Below are 22,062 nucleotides of genomic sequence, written 5' to 3' on the forward strand. Positions count from 1 at the left end.
ACGGGATATCCAGTTTATATCCGTGAAATTTGCTTACATATCGTTGCTAACAGAAACAGCTTGCTAAAAGAACGTTGCATATGCATGACTTGATTTTCGTACAACATTGAAGTGTCCGTTTATCTAATACTTACTCACACCAGGCATGATACAGACGTATCAAACGAAATACGAGAAGTAATTTTCGCGGATACTAACTCCTGCTGTTTTCTAGTAAAGTCAAGGATGAGATATCCAAAAATGTAGAGTATGTGGAGAATTCCACAAAATGATCTAGAGAGCTGTACATAAGGTCAATGGTCTTTTTGCAACCCGTGAAGGCTCCATACCTGAGTTCAGAGGGCTCATCCTGAATTTCAAGTGAGTTGTTGTGGTTCAATTTACATTGCAGAGACCTACAGGATAAAAATATTGTTGATGTTCGTTTTGGATATTAATTCTCGATAAACTCTCAGGCTCTTTGAAGAATTGGCTACCAACAGGGCTGGAGAGCAAAAAATCACTATTTTCGACTTGAGAACACATTCTATCAATCAAATTTGCATCAACTTCTACATGAATCATTCAGTACCTGGCCTGATCCTGCTCATGCGCCAAGGTTTTATCCTTGAGTGGCTGGAGCAGCCAAGCTTTTTCAATCCTGCGGTTGACGTGAAAAATTTCCATGGGATCCATATTCCTCGTATTGACGCCGAAGACAGCTATACTACCGTCTGCCTTCTTTTCTTCGAGTGGCCACCAATAGCATCTATTTTCACTTTAGCCAACCTATTGAGATCCATAGACGATAAGCCGATTGAGACTTACACGCATCCGCAATTCTCACAGAAATTGAATGAGATCTCTCTATCCCCCCAAACGTACTGAGAGAGCTTGGCGCCTTCTTTTATGTCAATTTTGACTTCATTCACTTTGTAGTACGCCCAAGCGGCTGCGTAGCGCCGACAGATTGTACATTGGCATTCATTGATCTCCTCTGGTTGGTGAGGCATGACCACGGTGATGGCGCCGCAATGGCAGGTGGAGTTGAGGGCCTTGTCCGCCATCTTATCCGAAAGTTTAGACTAGAGTAGAGTGCAACAAGAAGGGGTTGGTTAACCACTGGGACCTGTTTTCTCGATGGAAACAACGAGATGTCTGTTGATGCTTATATCAGTATCAAGGATATGCTAAGTCGCGAAGCAAATTGGGCCTAAGTGTATGATAGTGTCGCGTTCCCCTTTGCTGACGTTGGCCGTGGATTGAGTCACGTGATTAAGTTGCGCCCGCTGATAGTGACCGGCACGAAATCTGCGGGATGAACGGACTAGCCGCTCGGTTGGCGACATGAAGCTCTTGACCAAAGCAGCAATCTGGCTGCGCCTGTACCTTAAGCTCTAGGTAAACATTTATAGATATTGCTGTGTTGATGTCTCATACCGAATTGTTCCATCGAAATGGCCACCCTCAGATGTTCAGCGGGCGGCGCCTAACTGAGCGTTTGCTACAAAATCACCTGTAACAACATTCCATAACTAGAGTCCCTAGTATTGGGGCCATTCGGAGGTACCACGCTTTCCTTCATGTATATGTCCATTCAATTACGAAGTAGAGTAAAATTGATTGACTGCTCGCTTCCACACCAATCCCTTGGCATCTCGGCTGAAATTGCCTCAGAAAGGTACGGGCGGCATTTAACTGGTTCATCGAGTCAGGAACATGGCGATTCACTCAGCTTCTACATGAGTTTTGATGCGTAAATTGAACATGCTATTCAAGATTACTACCGTCAAAGCGAGCTGTTACCCTTTGAGACAACATGAATTTTAGTTGGATCGAGTCCTGGCGTGGTTGCAACTTTCGATCGCAATTACTTGCCCAAGTAATGCTTACTGTGCTTACACTGCATAAGTAGTCTGCATTAGTTTAGTAACCCTGTTCCTTGGCATTGATTATTCCGTCTTCTACACTGACATAGCCTCATTTGCCATGAGATTATGGAGTTTCCACTCCGCTTTGTAAGAATAGCTATACCGCTTCGGCAAAGGCTAGATCCTCTTCACCGCATATGTTTATTCGGTTAATTTAAAAGGAGGTTTGCTGTCGTATGGAAAGGCTGGAGCGGGGTATAAATATGCCTAACGCACCCCCAGTCTCGTAACACGGAGTTCAAAACCGGGAACGATTGAAGTGGGTATTGACAGACAGATATCGCAAAGTCCTAAAATGTCATCATCGTGGATCCACACGCTGGCTTCCAGCCTTCTTTTGACTATGATGGTCATAAGGACTGCTATTGCCAAAGAGAATTTCAAGTTGCGGCCTTTCGAAATCGACCTCTCCGACAGAGTACCTCGAATGATCCGTCAGATTCAGGAATCTCACCTTCCCCAGACGCCTGTGTATACAGATACCGGGACATCTGCAGGCATCACCCTAAGTGACTTGAAGTCTTTCAAACAACAATGGTTGACAAGCTTTGATTGGAATCAAGAGCAAACCTCTTTGAACAAGTATGTTTGACCACATGCATATGCCTCGGCTTTGAATACTTTAACGCATACTAAAAGCTGTTGCTGGAGTAGGTTTAGCCACTATACAGCAGAGATCGAGGGTTTGACCGTGCATTTCATCCATGAAAAGTCCGGCGCAGCAGATGCTATCCCTCTGCTCCTGATTCATGGTTGGCCGGGTTCTTTCCTTGAATTCATTCCGTTGATCAACGATCTTACCAAGACTGCAAAGATCAAGTCTGGAAAGCTTGTTTCATTTGATGTTATTGTACCATCCCTGCCAGGCTTCGCTTTTTCTTCTCCCCTCCAATAGATTGGACAATCCAAGACACAGCTCGAGTTTTCAATACTCTGATGGCGCAGGTACTGGACTATGAGGAATACGCCACCTTCGGCACGGATTGGGGCAGTGGCGTTGCGTATAGCCTGTACGATCAGTGGAATACGACTGTCAGGGCAGCACATCTAGACTTCCTCCCATTCTACCCCTTGAGTTCGGCCGAGTTGGCCGCTGAGAACATCACTCTCACAGGGCTGGAGGATTTTGAAGAGGATGTGACTATTACATGGAGTAACGAAGGGACTGGATATTTCAGTGAGCAGACCACAAAGGTATCGGAAATCTTGCCCTCTTATTAAGGTCACATGGGAGGAAATGACTAACAAAGACGGATCCTCTTAGCCAAATACCATCGGTCTGGCTCTTTATGATAATCCCATTGGGCAGCTCGCGTGGATCGGGGAAAAATTCATGAACTGTATGTATTCATCCCAATATTGAATCCCCTATTCTAACTGAGAGATCAGGGTCCGATCCCGATGCTGGGCATGCACCTTCAGTTCTTACCAGGAACGAAATTCTACGCAGTGTTTCTCTATACTATTTGACGGAAAGCTTTGCATCCTCAGTGGTGATCTATGCACAGAATCCTAACGGATTCAGCACTGTGTATAGCAAGGCTTCGAATGATGCCCCGTTGCTTTTTAGCGCTTTTAAGTATAATCCCGGATTTTGGCCACCTGCGCTAGTGGCTAAGGTTGGAAACCTAGTTTATTACAAAAGTGAGTACTCTTCTATGTCTCATATTGTGGAGGATGTAGGCTGACTAAGAATTTATTCAGATCATGGATTTGGGGGCCACTTCCCGGGGCTGGATAATCCTCCTGCTTTGCTACAAGATTTGCGAGAAATTGGCAGCTACTGGGATGTCAATAATTGAGTCTCTGATTGCTAGGCATCGGAAAAACGCGCAGATTGGAAGGATACGGGACGCTTTCAACATTATTGTGGCGAAGCGCTTTGACTAATGAATTATTCGGAATATCCTCCTTCGGAGCTTGGAATACATGCGTATTTTATGAGGTTTTCTCTTTGATTCAAATCAGGGTGTCAAACACACGTCTGAAGGTTGCGCTGTATATATCAGCGCTATTCGCTCTTCTTTCATTATTTTCCTCGGAGACCATCTCACTATACAGCATATCGTTCTATCTTACCTCCCTCTCCGCGTATCGGTGTGCTTCTTTTCATTCGTCCGCTCGGATCGCTTTGACCAGGTTGTGAACATGTCGCGCAAGTTCAAGGATACCTGAAGGGGCTTCACGGGGATGAGATAGAAGTGGCATATCATACAGGAATCAGGAATGACGAATTTGTAGCTTCGGCAGGCAATTGATAATTGGTTGCAGCTGGGTGCCTTCTCGTGTGGGTCTCTTACGTGTAGTTCTGGGAGGGGTGAACTAGCATGAGCGGTTAGACTCTTCATAAGCAATTCAACGGTTTCAAACTCAGTACGGTATAATAGACACATTTCAAAACTAAGGATATATGTCTCATCCTATGGTTTTCTCAATTGAGATTAATAAATTTTGTCATTTGCCAGACACATGCCAAATGACCTCGGGAATTCATGCTGTCAAATGCATATCCCTAGTACGAGGGAACTTGCTTACAAGGACTAAGTCCCCACACAAATCACGACTCCAGATCCAGTAATTTTGCAAATTCACCACTCTTGCACACTAATTCTTGTGGATGTCCCACTTCTATAACCTGTCCACCGCTCAGGACAGCGACTTGATCGAAGTCGAGGAGAGTATGGATTCTATGTGCCACCATGATCACGGTGCAATCAGCAAAAGACTGCCGTATGACCTTTTGCACTTTGGCATCCGTTTCGGGATCCAGACTGTAGACACGGTCAGATACCAGAAAAACCAATGAGATGAGGCTGATAACTAATTAACATACCTGCTTGTTGGCTCATCTAAAATCAGAATCTTGCTTTTCTTCAGCAAAGCTCTTGCTAGACAGAATAGTTGTTTATGGCCCTGGGATAGAATGCTTTCATCTAAACTCGTATCCAGCAACACTTCATCCGTGCTATTGTGGCTTGTCACTAAGGAGTCCCAGACTCCGACGGAATTTAGTGCATCGATAATTTCCGTGCTCGATGCCACATCCAGTGGGTCGGCATTTTGCCTGACGGTACCAGGGAAAATGAATGGCTCTTGGCCGAGACAGCTGATGCGCTGTCTGACTGTTGATCTGGACAAAAGGGAAATATCTTGTCCATCGATGACGATCCTACCCGAGAAAACCTCATTGAGCCGGAGGAGCGATAGCGCCAATGTACTTTTGCCACTATTTTGTTCATTATTTATTAGCTTTGTTCTTTGGACAGGAAAGAACATGCTTTCAAATACCTTCCTGTTCTACCACAGAGGCCGAACTTATCCCCAGCACGGATGTGAAGGTTTATTTTGTTGAGTAAAGGCTTCGCGTCATTATTCCATGCAATAGTCGCATCCACAAATGAGATTTCTCCTTGAGTCGGCCATTCTGGGATTTCAATGTAAGTCTGGACAATGGCGTTGCTCTCTTCGTTCGGAGTCTCTTCGGCAAACTCCTTGATTCGTGAAATAGCTCCCAGTGAAGTTTCAAGCAACGTCCAGTTCTGTATCAATGCCGAGAGAACGAGTCCCAGTTCCATCATCATCACAAGAGCAATTCCCAAGAGACCTGGCTCAACACGAGTGCGGAGAGCGAGCGAGATGCCAACAAGAAGTACTGTTAAGGCAGCGACAATCAAATTTAGCACGAGACTCAGCCATCGTTGAATACACAAGAGGAGATAGTAAGGTTTCTGGGCCGTGTCTAGCATGGAAATCATTCGATTAGAGGTGGCGTGAGTCCAGGAAAATGCACGGATGGTGGTTACTCCTGCCAAAGATTCGATAAAGTGGGTATAAAGAGGACTCTTGAGCTCGATCCTGTAGGTGCATTGCATTAGTTTGGGATGGGTGGGATATAGAAACAATGACATACTCTAATAGCCGCAGTTGACGAGATGTCTTGAGATAGAACCGCTGAATTAGTACCAGAAGTCCAATCACAGGGGGCAAAGCTGCCGCTAAGTATGGAAGTGAAGCGATAGCAATTGCGCCTTGCGCAATGGCCGCAAAGAACTCTGGAACTCATGGTGATTAGGACACTGACATAGCATTTTAGCAATTTTATCACTGAACTTACGAAAACCCGTAGATATGAAGGCCCGGGGTAAAACCATGTCCACTAGTCTTATGTCTTGACTGAAGCGGGTTACTAGGGCTCCAGTCTCAACATTCGACAAAAACGACATTGGAGCGCTGGTTCTTGTCAGCCAACGATCTACGTACAATCTTAGATAAACTTACCTCATGCAAACGCGCAGCATGGTAGAATGAAGGTTCTGAGAAGCCGCTGGGACGATGACAACCCACGTCCAGCTAATGGCAGAGCAAAAATGATCAGCCAAGACATAAGGGTGGCGGACAATGTCAAAACATACAATACAGCAAGCGTCAGCGCAAAGAGTTGAATAACCGAGAATGCCCCATATAGCCCAAGCCAGTAGCCTAGGCGCGAGGGTGCGGTATTATCACTGCTGGAGGACCAGAGGTCAACCCAGATGTCTGCGAGAAAGTCAGCCAGGTGCCTTGCTCATGAACAAGCCAAGCAAATGAATATAGTCGTCATGACTTACAGCGAAATCCGCTCATGCCAGCCTCGGTTATTATGAAGAAAAGTAAAGCAGAAATTCGCAACCAGCCCAGCGCAGAGAAATAGTACTTGTATACAGCGAGGTCTGTCATCGGGCGCTTGACATCTACGGAGGAAGCGCGCATGGACTCCGCTGTTTGATTGAGAAGTTCTGGCAACTCATCAATTCTCTCTGCGTCATCATTTTGCCTGAGTTGCATCCCCTCGATGTGAACCAAGTCGTCAATTTCTTCTTGAAGCTCGGTAAACCTACCCTGCTTGGCAACTCGGCCATCTTCTCCCAGTACCAAGATCAGATCGGCTTGGGGCAAGTGATGAACTGGAATACAATTAGTGTAAGAGGGAGATTTCGGTCGGCCAAATGAGCTATGTGGTAGACGGGATGACACACCAGTGTGAGTTGCTAAGAAAACCATACAGCCAAGCCGACGTAATAGTCCAGTCGGACCAAAGACATTATGGAAGACATCTCGAGCGGTTGCATTGTCTAGGCCACTCAAAACATCATCGAAGCAAGCGATACGTTTACGAGCGTAAACGGCGCGTGCGATAGCCTGCACGGGTCAATGTTTTAGTGGATAACAAACCCAGTTTGAATAAATAACTTACAATCCTTTGTCTCTGTCCTCCACTGAGTCTAGATCCTTTACTACCCACGGATGTCTCGTCACCGGCTGGCATTTTCTCCAGATCCAGATCTAGCGCACATGCGCTAATAACGGTGCGATACCAGTCTGGATCGAAAGAGGATGGGTCGTCTCCAGCAATATTACTCCGTATTGATGTGTTGGATAGCCATGGTGTTTCGTCACAGAATGCCAAATCTGGGTACTTGATAAAAAGCTCACCCTCCAACACGGGCGTCTCACCTGCGAGACCCTTGAGGAATGTAGATTTACCACAGCCTACTGGGCCGACAAGGATAATGACAGTGCCAGTAGGAGAGGCTTCAAAACTGAGTGTAATGCCCTGTATGCTCCTCCGAGAGGAGGGTTTCCAGCCAAATTGAACATTGCGCAGTGATAGAACCACTTCTTTCTGTGTGGGTAGACTTTCTGGAAGTGAAGAAAGCTCGATAGCAGAGATGCTACTGGTCAAAATAGAGTGACTTGAAAGCGACTGGGCAAGATGCCTCTTCTCTGTGTATGACAATTATTTGTCAGCATTTGTTGAGGATACAAAGTATGATTCGGCATTCAGGAATACCAAATTATGGTATGGTAATGGTATGGTAATATAGAGAGAGGAATGAAATACATACCAAGTCGGCCCGGGTTTTTGAGGAAGTCTTGTATCCTGTTCAGGCAACCCATTGAAGCATATGCGTCGGGAATAGCCATCAAAAGGTAGCTAAGTGGCGTAATCATCAAGTTTATGAGAGACAAAGATGTGATGGCTTTGCTGACGGCAAGTCCGCCAGAGCCCTGCAGCAATGCTAATATCGCATAGGCAGCGAGTGTCACAAGCTGCCCAAAGGTCAAAGGGGAGTTAACTAGATTCTAGTGTCAGTGAATTGATTCCTTATTTTCATATATCTGACGCGGAATATGGAGTGAGATAGCACGCACCCATACATATCCGTATGGACTGGAGTTTGCGGAAGTTCTTGGAGACCTCAAGCTCTTCCATGCGCATTGCGTCAATCATATTGCTCATTGTCTCGGTAAGTCCAAGGTATTTGACATTTCGAATGGACCCTAGAATGGAAGTAGTGAAGTTGATACGCTTTTCGGTAGCCTTAAGCCAATCTTTCTGCCGAGTGGAAACAGCATTACCCATTGCAAATGATGCTGCTATGAAGACTAGTGTACCTCTGTCAGAATACTGCAAACAAATGGTTAGGAGAACACTAACTTATTGCAACCAAAATCGGACCGATGCAGACAGCACCGACTTGAGTTTGTAGCAACCATGTAGCTAGAGCTAATTGTAGCACATTCGCCCAGGTCTCACAAACTACTGAATAGAAATATTCTGCGAGCATCTCTATGTCAGAGCCCATCAGGGCCATCGCGCTGGATTCATCTGTGCCTCCCAGAGGCAGATCCATCATATGCTGGAAAACAAGAGTCATTAGACCACCACGAAGTATGGTTGTGGCACGATATCCCAAATGCTCGTAAGTAGCTCGGGAAACCTATGAGTGAATGTAAGTTTCTTTCTTGATAGCGCGAGTCAGCTGAACAGGCTTACAGCAACCCCAGTAAAGATAATTGCGGTCGCTGCAATTAAGCCGTAGCCCATATCCTGTGACAACGGGGTTGTCTCCTGTAGAACGGTAACAAATTTTCCAATCAGAAAGGGTTGCGCAATACTAAATCCCACGACACAGAGTCGTGGAAAGGCGATCGTCGCCATTTCCCAGCGCAGACATTTGATCACCGCCAAAAGCAGCGCATTTTGTCCACTTTGAGAGCACCCCATCCACGAATCTGTGAATCGAGTAGCTACTTCTGAAGACAAAATCTTCTCGTTCACATTAGGCAGACCTTCCTCAGTCAATAAGACGGAATGCCCTTTCCATAGCAGACTATTCAGCCAAGTAAATAAGCCTCGACTAAAAGGCCCGCTGACCCTCTCAATAGAGTGGTACTTTTCGCTTGGCATAAACCACTTCCGCTTCTCAATACTGTTGAGTGTCAAAAGAATTGCCTTGACAGCGAGAGACGCAGAGAGACAAGCAGAGTAAGTCAGATGGCCGGGTAGTAACCAAGCTGTGCGCACACGCGCAATGTCCAGAAGCAGTGTGGTGAACAAGTAAGCTGAGGCGAGAAAGGATGGTCGAAGAGACCGGAAATGCTCCAGGTCAACGAGAATCACGATGACCAGCCCCGACAAAAGATCGAGAATTGCGCCCGCAAGTGAAACGGGTCCACTAAGAGGATGCTGTATCGCAACAAGTACCAGGAGACCAATTTGAATAGCTGCAAAAGCTATGGAGACGACCTGTATGATGCCAAATTTTAGCCGTTTTATTTTGAGCAAATACCAACAGGAATTTAGTATACTAACCAGAGTCGCGACACGGAATGCGGAAGAGAGCACTTTTGGTGACCGTCTAGACAACTGAAACAGGCGAAAGATTGCCAGCAAGAGGAAACAAGCCGCAGGTAAGATGTTCAAAATGGAGGATTCAAAGAGTACTGTGAAGTCGAAGCCCCCGCGACAGTCTGTTGTAGCGACTATGGGCCCAAACTGGCTGTCGCCGCATGCGCCCATGGCTGGCGTTGATGCCATGGCAGAGGTGGTGTAAGGCCAGAGGGGATTCAAGGTGATGGGACTACGAAGTGAGGGTCTTCAAGAATTTCGTTTGAGATTAAGCAAAGAGGCTGGTTCTATGACTGACAGAGGCCGGCGGTCTTCTACGGGCAGCGAAAAGCCACTGGCACAAGGAATAATGCAGCCTTGTTTATCGGCCGTCAAATTGATGTGAACTGTCAAGGGTCTGAATGTACAAAATTGTAGCCTGGGGAAGATGATCGTTAGGCAAGATAAGACAGCACTAGACTAGATTAGCACCAAACGCCTTCCATTTCTCTAATCACTCCAGAATACGGTGGGTCAGCAGTGATTGGCGGGGCCACCCCGTACTTATCGGATTCGAGCGGCGTGTCGGATCCCCGACGGCGACGCTTTGTGCCAAGAATCATTGCGGGATCTTGACATGCGCATTGATAGAACAGTATGGAGGATAGCTTGCTTTATCATTCGACAAGAATGACCTCATCTCACCATTTCGGCGATTGTCTGAATTGCAAAGATGTAATTCTCGAGCGAACATAGTGTTGATTCAATACAAGCAAACGTGCCTTAATGTGCTGGGATACCCGTCAAGTGGATGGGATCGAGCTTACTCATCCCCCTCAGAAGCGCCTGTCATGGAGCCTCGACTAGCCACATTGGGTATCTTGCCAATTTTGCAGAAATCCTCATTTGGAGCGCCTTGCGGGACATATAGATGGCACATGTTGTCCTCGATAAAGTCGCGTGAGAGGTACGTTCAGCAAGACACCTGTGGCGGACAGGCAAAACACAACAGCGGATAATCAGTAGATTGATAACCAGTTCGTAATCTTGTGCTGTCTGCCAAGTAGCGAAGACTGGAGTCTTTTGAAGCATCGTCACCAATGCAATTATGGCAAATTAAGGTGAAAGAAGTGGGAAAAATTGATTTCTGATGCCCGGATTCACCTCTCATGTCTCGGTCATGCGGGCATTAACCTCTATCACCTCGCCAATCTAATCGCTTCTATTTCTGGTTCTGTTTTCTTGGCTGGGCAGGATTTAATAAAAAAAAATTTGGAACCATGCGTGTGCCGAGTGTAGAAACTTATTCACTCTGTGCATCTGACTTTTGCTACTCTGGTGGTCGCTGTAATAATTACAATTGACGATAGGGGGCTATGGTCGCATTGCCGCTATTCTCACCATAGCCGTGCCCGAGAAGGCCCAGAATCTCCGGTGAGTTTCCACCTGAGGCTGATACTCGGTTGACCCCGTCACCGGTCTAGCCGGTTTCAGTCTACTTGAAAGGCCTGATACCTATATCCTTGAACATGATCATTCGATGGAGGGCAATATAGGTGACCCAAAGCTGATGGAAATGCATAGGCTTTGTTTTGATTACCCGACTGCATGGCACTGGAGTCTTTACCCCGACTTTCTATTCTTATATCTCGATACCTGCGGATCCATCACTGAGGCCAACAGCCACTAGTTCAAGTTTGTATCCAAAAACCCATGGCAGAATGACCCAGCGGCCATAGTGGTATATGACGCCTAGTGCTAGAATGGCCAATGAAACCACAGGAGAAAGATAATAGGGGAGGCTGGTAGGGAAAGATAATAGGGGAGGCTGGTAGGGCTCGTAGGAGGAATGAAGGGCAGAACAAGCGAACACTCCAACATATCAGTAAGCGCGTTTCATGGGAGCAGACATAGGGAAACTTACAACATTTGCTACAAGGTAAAATTCAAGAGCAGGCCATGGCCCACTTAACGGGGAGTGAAAATTCTCTGTTTTCGAGTATCGCAATTTCAGCAACCCCATAGTGATAAGTGTCAAGAGAAAAACTGATGGGTAGGTGCCGAGGCCGACAACAAAGCTGAACGCATCACCTGCTTGGGGAGCTCAGACGAAGAAAATAGTGACACCCAGATGGTTAGCAAGGGAGAATATCAGGGTCTTGAATGGGCGGTTTTGCATGAGGAGATCTTGAAATGGTGTGGTCCCATCTTTGGCCAGCTCCTGGATCAAACGTGCTAAGCGATATTATACACTTTATAGAGAGTGCGAATATTATATTGATACTCACAGACAGAGAATGCCACACTGAAAAAGTGTCAAATTGCTGAAAGAGCCACCAAAGCCGGGAGGGCCTTCACTGCCGCTGACTGTCCGTAGATATTATGAAATAATGTAGCTGCAATGGTGATATTAATCGGAACACATGAAGTCTTCTTTTGAAACACCAACAGCCTACAATAGAAGAGTTAACAGTAGTTTTGCTTCTTGGTAAAAAAAACTCACGTATGCAACATTTGCCAGAATGTAGAGCACTCTGTACTACTGTGATAGATCACATAAATGCAGGAAATATGATTGATCTACGCTTTAATTGCTATGGTCAGCCTTCATTTCGCAGTGCATAGTGCATGCGTCATTGTGGAAAGCGGTCTCGGGTATTCCGTTTAAGATAACTTGTATACGTGTAGTATTTTGACACCTTACCCTAGTGATCAAATGCGCCCTATCAATGGAAACCATAACGCAGTCTTTTGTCATGATAACATCTCATCATAAGCAAATAGAGGGCACTCCTCTTAGGAAACGTAATGGAAGAGCTGGGAAGCTATGCATATGCATCTACTGGGCCACCTTGCAGCCGCACGGGGGCTCCTTGTGTTACGTTTGGGCGGAAATACCTGCATATGAAGGAATGACACAAGACTTTCTTGCAATGCCACCCTGTAGCAGCAGTTATTTCACCGCAACTCTTGGGAAGCTATAGCATAGTTTCAGTTGTTCTATTACCAAGTCTTGTGGGGCTTGCTAAAAGGCATATAAAGCTGATAATACCCCTAAGCAGGTTCCTCAACTTCCCCAGCTTCTGTCTATCTTTACCACGATCTTCAAATACATTTCGAACATTTATATACACAATCACCTAGAAAGATGGTTGTCCACCAATGGGAGCGAGGCACTTCTCGAGGAACTGCGTTTTCTCACTGTCTTGCGACTGAAGAAAATGTGCACGAGTTTCCATTTGTATCCAAGATTGAGGTGTGGACGAATAATAAAGTGGTACCTGCCCGCATTTGTGCCATTCGTGTTCAGTACACAAACAACAAAGCCTCTCCTACGTTCGGAAACAGTGAAGGGGCCACGAAGTCTGATTTCACGCTTCGCCTTGGTGAATACATTACGGAGCTTCGACAAGGGGAGTCTGAGATGCTAGCCACGCGGTGCATATCTTGTATCTACCTTGCAACAAACCAAGACCGAACTTGGAGCTCCATGTCAGGCTCAATTGGTGCAATTCCGACCTTTTATCCAGTCACTATTCACAGTGGTTTCCCCTTGGGGATTAGTGGCCGTGCCGAAGTCAACCAGACAGGGGCGGAAATCACGTCTCTAGGATACTACTTTCTCGAAGATATCGATCGCATCAGAATAGACTTTGAATTCTTAGAGGATCCAAACCCCGAGAATCTTTCCCTGATCTACTACGACACTTTGAAACTTGAAAATAACACCACCATCGAACAGCCAGGAGAGGTTGAAAGAGATAAATCGGTGACCAACTCAACCAGCAGCGAGGAGAGCTGGGCGGACGAGATGGGCGTGAATATGTCTGTGAAGACTGGCTTCTTCGGAATCGGAGAGACTGAAATGGGCGCTGAGTGGAAAGTCACGAGAACCGAGACCAACACCACAAGTTCTGAGAAGGGTGAAACTATTCGCTGGCGAGCCAGCCCAAGAGTGCCTCCACTCAAACGGCTTGACTGCGACTTGCTTCACTTTGAGGGATATTTCAATGTGAAATACCGCAGCGAGGTGCTGCTTTATGGAAAGTCGGGTGGCGAATACACGATCCATAAAGTGGGCTATATGCAAGGAGTGACATCGTCGGTGACCATTATCAGATATACGGAGAGAGAGCTGAACGCTCCAGCAGCCGGATTGGATCATCTTGTGGACCGGGATATTCCTCTCAATAAGTTGCCTCCGAACACGGAGGAATCCACTAATTGATTGTGAGAAGTATGTTAGGAGTTTCAGTTCCTGCTTAGTTTCGAATCTGCTTCGAAACCTGTAGGTGACGGTGCTGTTCCGTTCTTTGATATCATGAATTTAGTCTCGGGTTTTTTCTTCTAGTCTTTCTTTCGGGTTATAAATAAAAGAAAACATTGCACAACCTACTTTTAGATTACGGGTATGCAATGACAAAGCAGATCATATCTAGGGGCGGGCTATGGTGAAAAATTTATAATATAAATAAAGAATATTCTTAGAGCTTACTTTTATAGTGTTTTCTCTATACACTCTTCTTCTATCTTTATTCTTTTATCTTAACTATACTTTAATCTTATTTTAATTACTTTCTATTACTATTTCGCTATCCTTTTAGAGTATAATTACCTATATAGCTCCCTATACCCTTAGAGTAATCTCTATTATTACTACTAAGAACTAGTATATAACTTATTTTGATTCCTAGATAAAGAACTAAATTCATAAAAAAAAAGATAGTTATCTATTTTCTAAGATAAAAATAATAGAATATCTTAGATATTCTTAAATATTATTAAATTACTTTTAATTTAGTATCTAGATTAAAGAGTAAGCTCTAGACTTATCTAGAGCTAGTCTATAATAGAGAGATATTTAAAGTAAGATTATTATAAACTATTTATTTAGCTCTTACTTCCTCTATATTAAGGAAGAAGAAGAATCTCTCTTTTCAGCTAGTTAATGATGAATTATTACTTCCGCTTATATTCTATATACTAGCTTCAAGCGTTGTAAGTCTCTATATTATATAGTAATAGCCATCTTTTTAGCGCTAATAGATGTTATATTCAGACCCCATTGTTTCATCCCCATAGCGCCATCTAATAGTTCTAACTCTAAATATATCTATTCCAGCCCGTTTATTCGCGCTGTTTCCAACTTGAAGGGGTGGGGATCGAAACCCTGGAAAAGACACTACCGTTCAACCGTCATCAGGGACTGTTAAACCATCTTAAGAGGCGTTTTCGTTCTAGCGAAACGAATCCTGGCTTCACTCCAGCGCCGTTGAACGTATCAAGAAGAGAGTTAGAGGCTTCTAGCTGAGGGTTGTTGCTTTTCCTATACCTCAGTGACCGGCACGAGGTGTAAGATCCAGTATCTCGGCGTAGCAACGCCGGAATTTGGCGACGGGATTTGCGTCGGTTACTGCTGTCTCGTCGTCCCATATTACAGCGACAAAGCGGGCTGTAAGGTCTGACTTTGGTTGTTTTTCAGTAAGTACGCCCAATTCATCTGACGTACGCCGCAACGGTCTAGTGGCGGATGGCTCAGCGGTAGCAATGAGATGTATAGGTATCGCAAGCGCTTTTTCCATACCGCTGAGATACTTGCTACCAACCCGTAACGTAGTAACGGCTGAGTTGAGGGCGTGGCCAAGTGGATCTAGTCGGGAGTAAAGATCGCCCAGCGTTATATTCGAGGAAGTGTGTTTGGTAGGGGCAGAGGGGTATGCGCCCAATGTTGGTATTGTTGCAGTACCGGCTGGACCTTGCGCTGGAGAGTCTGCCAAGTCACGAAGGTTGCGAAGTAGATTCTCTGCAAGATAAGACATAATTCTCACGCTAGAGGCATAGCATTGGGCAGCTAATAAAGCGTGCTTCCCTTGCATGCACCTTTTTATAGGATCTTGGCCCTCCCTTCCACTGCATAAAGTAGCGTCTGAGTCCTTGGATAGCACCTTCAAGGCGGCGTCGAAGACGCCAAATACCTTCCCAATCGGACCTAAGCGTCGATGATCAGCCTAATTGAAAGTCATAATGGCTAGAGCCGGTACGCCACGTATTCCACATTGATACTTACAGCCGTTGATACCCTTATCAGTGTAACTGGTCTGAACAATATCAGCCAATGTGTCTTCCAGCAACTGGCAGATTTTGACCAGCTCGGTGTCATATCCTGAGGTGAGGCATGGCACCCTTTCACTTTCTTCAGCAGAGGCAAAATCTGTTAAGAAGTCGTAGGTACCTGAGCTCGAGTCTCCGCCCGAAGGCTGGAGGTCAGCACGCCCTGAGTCGGGGTTCGGTATCAAGTTATCGGCCAGGTCTGACCCAAAATCCACGGATTCGTCTGGAGGCCATGTTGGAGTAGATCTCGATAAGCCACCATCAATTTGAGCCAGATCGTCTGGTGGGAATGCCATCGAGTCTGCGATAGACTGCCAGTCAATCTGACTGTAGTCAATACTGTCGACAGGTATCTTTCTACTAGCTCGGGCACTGTATACGCAATTCAATCCGGCTTTGCGACATCGGGAGCATTGACTTAGAGGCTGTTTATTTCCAGAGCAGCGTAGCTTTTGCTGATAGCAGCGATCGCAAGTCTTTCGTAGAGACCCAGTTTCAGCGTGCCGAAGAGTGACATTGCCAGTGTCGGCAGAATGATGATGACGAAATGACAAGGCCGGCTCGGAGGGTGGTCGCAAATTGGCGTGATTGACACCACAGTTGTGGCTCATTGTGTTCAAATTTCGTTTGTTCGCTACAAATCGCCAGTGACAAGTTGTTATGCCGCACTGGGTGATTGTGGAGGTTAAGACGATGCAGGGTGAGCTGTGGCAGAAGTGTCGGGGGATGTTAGAGAGTGAACAGATGAGAGAACAGCGAGCAATGGTGATGGAGTTTGGCCATTGCGTCTCAATAGAAGAAGGAGGCCTGTCATTTCTCTCATTTCTCTCATTTCAGGTTAAATTTTTCATCTATTAATCTTTGAGGAGGGGCAAGGATTCGCGATATCTTACATGCAGACAGGCCTAGGCAGTGGGAGGGGGGGCCAGAATGGAAATGTAATGCAAGGCTGTTATCGTCCGCATACAGTATCTGGCCATATAAGCTACGAAAACAACAGTCGCCTGCATGGCTAGTCAGGCTGTTTTGGAATAACCCAATACTCCCTATGGCCAACCACAACACGTATCTTTGAATTTTACACTGTTAAAGATAGTTTATTTTACAGTTACTATGGTCATAAATTTTAGCGCGTGATGAAATGTTCGTAGCTTATTTGGCCAGATACTGTACACGAAAATCAACCCCAGGCAGGATGCAGTACGCGTCTCATCTCCACTATTTGCAGGATTCGGCAGGACTTTCGAAGGCTGTTGGGGCACATGGCTATTGGAGCGAGAAGTACGCGATATCATCCTACTAAGGTCAGAGACTCTCTGTGACCAATGAGCATCTATTCAACAGACATGGATTTTAGGTGGATGATAAGACCGTTTTTCTGTGGGATGGGCTTGGCAAGCCCGTACTGATCTCCAGTATTAGGAGGGCGCTGACCAACCCTAGAGTCACTCAAGGAGAAAACAGAAAGTATACCAGGAAAGACCGATTATCGACTCTATAAGTCGACTCCTATTGCACATATGAGGACTATCAATATGTAGGATATTTTTTACTATCTTATCCTTAGATCTTCATATTTAATCTAGTACAGTAAACCCCCGTCAAAATATACCTTTTTAATACCGAACCCCGTTAGTTTCGAAAATTCCGCTGTCACCATATCGTTCCGGTCCTCGGGGTTTTGTTTTTCGACCCGGAAAACCCCAGTTGGTGAGTATTACCCAGGTGGGTCCAGATGTCCGGGTTGAACCTAAAAACCCCAAACCCAGTATGTACTGGGACCTCTCCAAACCCCCAATTGGGCTGGGTTGGATCCCGAGTCCGGATTTTGTGGGGCTCTGCCGAAGTCTATCAGCAGACTAGACTCTAGAATGGGGCAAATTATAAGTAAGCAGATATCATATAGAAACCTGCTTTTCCTGAAGTGAGATGACGCTTAGGGTAAAAGTAATCATAATCTTCACGGATAAGGCGCACCTGTCGTAGAAAAATCAGGCGTATAGAGATCTTAGCGCAATTGACCGGCGGCCTGACTTTCTTAATGAAAATACTTGACTTAGGCTAAAGTCAGGGCGGGGGCGGGGGATGAAACCGATGGGTTAGCGTCGGGATCGGCGTTATAATCCGATCAGGCCTGCTGTGTCGCCACAGTGTCACCACAGTGATCGGGAATGGTCAAAAATCATCAATTGATGAAAGGACATTCCCGAGGGTTGCCCTCGGAACCTAAAGACGATACTACCAATTATTACTGGCGGAAAAAAAGCCTAGTCAATCGGGGGTTTATTCGTGAAAGGGATATACAGGGCTAGGTCACAGATTCACCCGCCTCCGGTCGGAGGGTAACAATTACGCCGAACACCATCACGCAATCAACAGGGGCGAATGTTGCTATCTAATATGCGCTTACTGGGACGAGATCGGGGTTTCCAAAGTTGTACTTATAGAGTGGAGATAAGGCGCCAGCCACCCCGGGAAAGTCCCCGAGGACCGAACTCTGGGCGTTACAGAATAATACACCGAACGACGATTCATCAGTGCTCCAGAAGTGCGGAATTCGTCGTGATTGCCTCATTGGGACGGGGATGGTGAACCTCACTTTAGCTTCAGGAGGCCCCGAGATGCCTACTGGTAATTATTTAAGTAAAACGTCCTTATTTCTCCTCGAAGCTTGTCTTCAACCAACTTCCTAGTGACCATGGCATTTGCGATCGTTCAGACGGGGGCTCTTGGCCCCCTATTCCTAGTTTATGCCGTTGCACTTGGGGTACGTATCTCCCTTCTGTTCCCAGCGAATTCAAAGTTACTAAAATGCAGATAGCTGCTTGGAAATGTTTTATGGACGGTTGTGTATAATCTGTTCCTAAGTCCTCTTTCCAAATTTCCCGGCCCCAAACTTGCAGCGATCTCTCATATCCCGTTTCTTTACTGGGGTTACACAGGCAACAATCACAAAAAAATGAAAGAATTTCATGATAAGTATGGAGATGTAGTGCGGATGGCACCGTCAACTTTGGTCTATCGAAGCCCACAAGCCTGGAAGGATATCTACGGCCATCGCAAGTCGTTAGATGGCCCCTTTGAGAAAGACCCTAGATTCTCGTATGAACAAACTGAAGCATTCTTTGTTTGTGACTTAAAAGCTAACTGACATGCAAATATGTAAAGCGTCAAAGGACCCTACGGAGCCAGTATGTTCAGTGCTGATGATGAAGGCCACTCGAGGACAAGAAAGTTGATGTCTCATGCCTTCTCGGAAAAAGCACTGCGGGACCAAGAGGATCTCATCCAGTCATACGTCGATTTGCTGGTGAATCGCCTGGAAGGAGAGACGTTCAAATCGCAGGAGCCTACCGACATGGTTCGATGGTATAACTTCACCACGTTCGATATTATTGGCGACCTGACGTTCGGTGAACCTTTCAATTGCCTACAGAACAACGTGTATCACCAATGGGTATCAATGACGTTTCAAGCCGCCAAGGGCATGGTCTTCATACGTCCCATTATGATTTACCCTTTGCTGGCACCCATCGTGAGAAAGTTACTTCCTAAACAAGTGATGAAAAATCGATTAGAGCATTACCGTATGACGGAAGAAAAGGTCCTACAGCGCATTAAAACTAAAACAGAAAGACCCGACTTTTTCACTTTTATCATGCGGCATTCCGATGATCGGGCCATTTCAGTACAGCAGATGAAAGCGAATGCTGCTCTTTTGATTCTTGCTGGGAGCGAGACAGCTGCTAGTGTGCTTTCTGGTTTCACTTACTATCTTCTTCAGAATGAAGCTGCGCACCAAAAGCTTCTGAAAGAGCTCAGGGAAACGTTCAAGTTTTATGACGAAATCAATTTTAAATGTGTCAGTGGATTAAAATACCTGAATGCAGCGCTTGAGGAGGCCCTTCGCATGTTTCCACCATTAACTGAAACCCTTCCGCGTGTTGTACCAAAAGGAGGAGCAATGATTGATGGAGAATATGTTCCAGAAGGAGTGCGTATTTCTCTCTGCTTCAAATGACGGAGTTTGAAGAATCATCCAGGCTAATTGAAACAGGTAAGTGTTGGTGGAGCTCATTATTCTACATATCGAGCCGAGTCTCTTTTTACCGATGCCGAATCCTTTATTCCAGAAAGATGGCTGGACAATAGAGATGAGCGCTTCGAGTCAGACAACCGCGCAGCTCTCACGGTGTGGTCGCTTGGTCCCCGAAATTGCCTCGGCAAAAAGTATGTGGTCGTAGCATTCGACTGATTCAAATGTTGTGGCTAATCATGAATTTTACATAGTCTTGCGTATGCGGAGATGAGGCTTATTATAGCTAAAGTCTTTTGGAGCTTCGACATGAAATTGGACGGCCGTGCAGCTGGGTGGGATAACCTGAAATCCTATAATCAATGGGAAAAGACGCCGCTCCCGATTCATCTGTCGAAAGCCCAGCACTAGGACCGAGAGGAATGAGAAGCTATTTCTACGGACGTACGTGTGGAAGTTGTACAGAACGTATGTGGTGGTAACATGTGGTATGAAGAAGGAAGAAGTCTAAGCTACTGAAAGTGAAGGGATATGGTAGATACAGGTCAAGCGACCCAACACTATTAATAGTCGAATTCTTTTCATGGATTGACCGAACTCAAATTGTATTGCTTCGGCAATCATGGTATTTGGCCCACAAAGATGAAGCAACCTTGGAATTATACATAAGAGTGGCTTCGACCCGCTTTGCCTTCGTGTTTCTCTCTCTCCCCTCTTCCCTTTGCGCACATCTTCTTGAGCAGTTTGAGCCCTTTTGGTAGCTCCTTTTGCAGTATTAAAACATCTGAAGGCTCAATCAATATCAAACATTAGAATGATTTACATGCGTGTAGAAAAATTCAAAGTCAAACCGCAAAAATTGTTTTCACAGACTTACATTTTCCGGTGTTGAAGGCGTCGAAGAGGTTATTCAAATGTTGAGAAGACTTCATCATTCAGAAGAAGCAATCTGCTCGCGGACCAATACCTTCGTCTTGGGGTAATCGGAAGGCCCAAGGAACGAGTGTGTGAAGTGACCCTCATCCCAAGTCTTGTCCGACTCCGAAATCCGGAGCAAATCCTTGATAGGCCGCTTGTGGTGAACTATTTTGACTCTAAGGTTGAGGTTGACTCGACGTTCATTGATATACCAATTTCCATCATAGCCAGGGTCGGCAGGCATGACGATGACTTTCATCATCTCGACCAGCTATGGGCTGAGATATTCTGATAATCTTCCATTCCCGAGAATACCAGTAATTGAATGATAACAAGCCCGTCTTTGGGTTTTCCCACTGCTTGGCCTCTTGGTTGTACTTTGGGTTCAAGTAGAACGTCTAGACCGCTGCGGCCGACTCGGGCGTGTCGAGGAATTTTCCCCTGCTGGCGCGCAAAGCAAACAAGCCAGTACGAGAGCCAGGAAAGGTCACTGTTCGAGTTCTCTGGTGAAATGGGTGTTTGGAAGTGGAGAACGGTGGGCTGGTCGAAAACCCAGTGGAAGACTAAATACTTACGGAGCAGCTCATCGCCGAGACTATCGACACTTGGGACCCATCTGAGAAGGCCGTCACAGAAACTGAGGTAGGTGTCGAGGTGCTCGACCTTATTTTGGCCCATTTCATCAGGGCAATTTTCAATGGCTGAATCAATGGCTGACTTGAAACCATCAGTTCGTGTCGGGCAACGACAGATGAAGTCCTTGAAATCAAGCACTAGTGCTTCTTTTGGAATGTATGTTGGGGCAGACATTATTTTTGTCCTTTGGAAAGATACTGATATAGCTGAGAATTTGTTTCAATTATTCTGATGAAGGTACTCGACTAGGCGGGATATCGCAGGGTATTTATGTCTGACCATGGCCACTGTATACTTGTCGCCAGAGTATTCTTCTCGTCTGATTATACGATGGGGTGATGCAAGGTGTATTTCTTTTAATTGCATGACGTCCATCAGCTAGTATAGTGACTCTTTGTATTGCTCATCGCCAGCATAGTGATTGATGGGATCCATGGTGATTCATATGGGGCGCGCTGAGACACAGGGGGCAAACTTTGAAATTTACTGGCTGTTAGGTTGTCAATCGCAACATATCGTTACACAATTCCTCCAGTTGAGTTGAATTGCCTCGTGTCTTCCAAGGTTGTAACTAGTGGATCTGTTCCATGGCACTGGTTCATTAGCTAGGGCAACAAATAGGCTTCACAGCACTGGAGTAAATTCAAATAAGGCTCATAATAAGCAATCTTCAGGTTTGAGCGGCCAGTGGCAATATGGAGCCAAAGTGGTGGGGCGGTTGATGAGCCTTCAAAGGACCCAGCATGTAGACGCCCACGAAATGGCAATCGGAGGCAGAAAGCGGTGAGTGGTGCGTGGTG

General features: G+C 45.8%; 7 protein-coding genes across 7 annotated transcripts; 3 read left to right on the forward strand and 4 right to left on the reverse strand.

The window, feature by feature from the left end:
• Window positions 1-564: 564 nt before the first annotated feature.
• On the reverse strand, window positions 565-1,046 carry N7503_004138 (glutathione-dependent formaldehyde-activating GFA; the record flags this gene model as incomplete). The annotated part of the gene is made up of 2 exons (XM_057063685.1): window positions 565-748; window positions 865-1,046. 2 exons carry the CDS (start codon window positions 1,044-1,046, stop codon window positions 565-567), a joined length of 366 nt encoding a protein of 121 aa, XP_056924600.1.
• A 1,159-nt stretch (window positions 1,047-2,205) lies between these two features.
• N7503_004139 (epoxide hydrolase family protein) lies at window positions 2,206-3,712 on the forward strand (the record flags this gene model as incomplete). The annotated part of the gene is made up of 6 exons (XM_057063686.1): window positions 2,206-2,492; window positions 2,565-2,760; window positions 2,856-3,104; window positions 3,175-3,250; window positions 3,300-3,554; window positions 3,615-3,712. The coding sequence occupies 6 exons, from the start codon at window positions 2,206-2,208 to the stop codon at window positions 3,710-3,712; spliced, it is 1,161 nt and encodes a 386-aa protein (XP_056924601.1).
• A 755-nt stretch (window positions 3,713-4,467) lies between these two features.
• Window positions 4,468-9,771, reverse strand: N7503_004140 (uncharacterized protein; the record flags this gene model as incomplete). Its single annotated transcript, XM_057063687.1, has 15 exons — window positions 4,468-4,681; window positions 4,744-5,136; window positions 5,199-5,765; window positions 5,821-5,962; window positions 6,025-6,140; window positions 6,189-6,260; window positions 6,323-6,446; window positions 6,518-6,853; window positions 6,926-7,088; window positions 7,144-7,673; window positions 7,796-8,026; window positions 8,103-8,336; window positions 8,389-8,671; window positions 8,728-9,480; window positions 9,547-9,771. The coding sequence occupies 15 exons, from the start codon at window positions 9,769-9,771 to the stop codon at window positions 4,468-4,470; spliced, it is 4,383 nt and encodes a 1,460-aa protein (XP_056924602.1).
• A 2,938-nt stretch (window positions 9,772-12,709) lies between these two features.
• On the forward strand, window positions 12,710-13,789 carry N7503_004141 (uncharacterized protein; the record flags this gene model as incomplete). The annotated part of the gene is made up of 1 exon (XM_057063688.1): window positions 12,710-13,789. The coding sequence occupies one exon, from the start codon at window positions 12,710-12,712 to the stop codon at window positions 13,787-13,789; it is 1,080 nt and encodes a 359-aa protein (XP_056924603.1).
• Window positions 13,790-14,894: 1,105 nt separating this feature from the next.
• N7503_004142 (Zn(II)2Cys6 transcription factor domain-containing protein) lies at window positions 14,895-16,283 on the reverse strand (the record flags this gene model as incomplete). Its single annotated transcript, XM_057063689.1, has 2 exons — window positions 14,895-15,550; window positions 15,629-16,283. The coding sequence occupies 2 exons, from the start codon at window positions 16,281-16,283 to the stop codon at window positions 14,895-14,897; spliced, it is 1,311 nt and encodes a 436-aa protein (XP_056924604.1).
• A 2,087-nt stretch (window positions 16,284-18,370) lies between these two features.
• N7503_004143 (cytochrome P450) lies at window positions 18,371-20,119 on the forward strand (the record flags this gene model as incomplete). Its single annotated transcript, XM_057063690.1, has 5 exons — window positions 18,371-18,439; window positions 18,494-18,774; window positions 18,841-19,666; window positions 19,730-19,902; window positions 19,963-20,119. The coding sequence occupies 5 exons, from the start codon at window positions 18,371-18,373 to the stop codon at window positions 20,117-20,119; spliced, it is 1,506 nt and encodes a 501-aa protein (XP_056924605.1).
• Window positions 20,120-20,639: 520 nt separating this feature from the next.
• On the reverse strand, window positions 20,640-21,436 carry N7503_004144 (uncharacterized protein; the record flags this gene model as incomplete). Its single annotated transcript, XM_057063691.1, has 2 exons — window positions 20,640-20,897; window positions 21,005-21,436. 2 exons carry the CDS (start codon window positions 21,434-21,436, stop codon window positions 20,640-20,642), a joined length of 690 nt encoding a protein of 229 aa, XP_056924606.1.
• Window positions 21,437-22,062: the final 626 nt, after the last annotated feature.

The sequence above is a fragment of the Penicillium pulvis genome (assembly GCF_028828015.1).
Source record: "Penicillium pulvis strain IBT 33274 chromosome Unknown contig_1_segment0_segment0, whole genome shotgun sequence".
NCBI lineage: Eukaryota > Fungi > Ascomycota > Eurotiomycetes > Eurotiales > Aspergillaceae > Penicillium > Penicillium pulvis.